The sequence below is a fragment of the Trichechus manatus genome, unplaced genomic scaffold (assembly GCF_000243295.1).
Source record: "Trichechus manatus latirostris isolate Lorelei unplaced genomic scaffold, TriManLat1.0 scaffold00061, whole genome shotgun sequence".
In the NCBI taxonomy this organism is placed as follows: Eukaryota; Metazoa; Chordata; class Mammalia; order Sirenia; family Trichechidae; genus Trichechus; species Trichechus manatus.
In genome coordinates, this window is record NW_004443997.1 from 1,185,784 (window position 1) to 1,187,369 (window position 1,586).

Consider the following 1,586-nt stretch of genomic DNA (forward strand, 5'->3'; position numbering starts at 1 on the left):
CAGTCTTGACCCACTCCAATCTGCGGTGAGGCTGAGCAGGTCCCCGGTGGTTAACCCTGCCTGGGTCCTGTCTATTGATTTCTGATTTACCCCCAAAGGTGGGAGGACAAGCCTGGAGGGCCCTCGCTGCTCAACTGGAACCAGGGGCCTCCCCCGTGTCTTGCCCCTCCACCCAGCTGCCACCAGCTGGCCCTGCTCGATCCTGCTGACCTCGTGCAGGGAGTGGGCGTCCCTGCCCTTCAGGCCTAAAGCTGAGCTCCCTGCAAGGCCTGGGCTCAGCCACACTCCCCAGCAGGGACACCAGGCATGGGTGAGTCTTGGAGGGCTGGGCCCTATCTGGAGGGATGCAGTGGACGCTGGCTCATTGCAGAAATCCTGGGAACAGGGGATGAGATGCCTGCACAAATCCTCATGCACTGGTTGTCCCCCTTCCTGCCAGGCCACTGTGCCAGGTGGGCACACAAAGAGCTGAGAGGGCAATGTGGGTGGGTGGCTTTCTGTAGCCACCTTCAGCACCACCCTATCCAGGAGAACAGGGGACAAGGGACAGGGAGGGTGGTGCTAAGGGTTGGTGAGCACAGGCACAGGGGTGGCCGGGGTCTTCATTGTGCTGGAGAGGGGGCCTTGTTGCCTCAAGACCCTGTATCTTCTCCTCGGAGGACTTGTCGGGGAGCAGCACCTCCATAGTGTAACTGACCTTCTTGCCATGCATCAGGCAGTAGGTGTTGTCAAAGCGCAGGACATCTGCAATGGCGGACAGATGATCAGTGGAGCAGCCACTGAGGAAGTCTGGCCTCTCTGCAGGAAAACTAGCCCTGAGGCCCTCGGTATGGATGGTGTGGTCTGTCCACCATGGTGGGTCGACCTGAGGGTCAGTCACTGCCCAGCCCCAAGCCCATTTCTCACCACTGCTTCCTTAGATGTTGCTTCTGCTACTTAAAGGAATGACAGTAACCACCAGCATGCAGTAAGCCTCTTCTATGTGCTAGGCATGTTACAACACCTTACAGTCCCCTGAATCCTCAAAGCAGCCCCACAAGGAAGGTACAGTCACCCTTATTTCATGGATGAGAAAACTGAAGCTTTGAGAAGTGATACTGCTTTCCTGCAATCACATCACAAGGGAGTGGAGGAGCTGGGACTCACTTATCCCCATACTCCAATACAGAGAGGGGACCTACTTGCCCCCAAGGAGAAGGCTAAGCTCTCCAAGTGGCTTTTTCATCTCAGTGAAGGCATTTCTTTCAATGCCAAGGTTGAATGTGAACCCTGGCACCTAAGGTGAGTTATCTAGATTTCTCTGGTCTCCACCCTCCTAACTCTCCCTTTCCACAAAGGCGGACTTAGCCTGTGTTGGCTAAAGGGTTAGCAAAACCGTTTCTCCTTCTCCATAGGAAGTTGACCTTAGGTTCTCCTTCTCCTGGCTCTGTTCCCAATAGGGGTGGAAGGTCAGCATACTTCTAGGCAATGTTGCTAATGGTAAAAATGAGCAAACTGCAGCTGGCTTGAGAGGCCTGAGAATGAATGATACGCACCTGGAGGAAGCCACCTTTTTGGGTTTCCCAGAGCGTGGTGGTCCACACAAC

The 1,586-nt window shown here is 55.1% G+C and overlaps 1 protein-coding gene across 1 annotated transcript in view; it reads right to left on the bottom strand.

The window, feature by feature from the left end:
* The window catches only part of LOC101357889 (SEC14-like protein 4), an 18,108-nt gene that overhangs the window by 4,481 nt on the left and 12,041 nt on the right, over window positions 1-1,586 (bottom strand). The window contains 1 exon segment of the mRNA XM_004379097.1: window positions 586-744. Coding sequence (XP_004379154.1) covers window positions 586-744 — 159 coding nt within the window.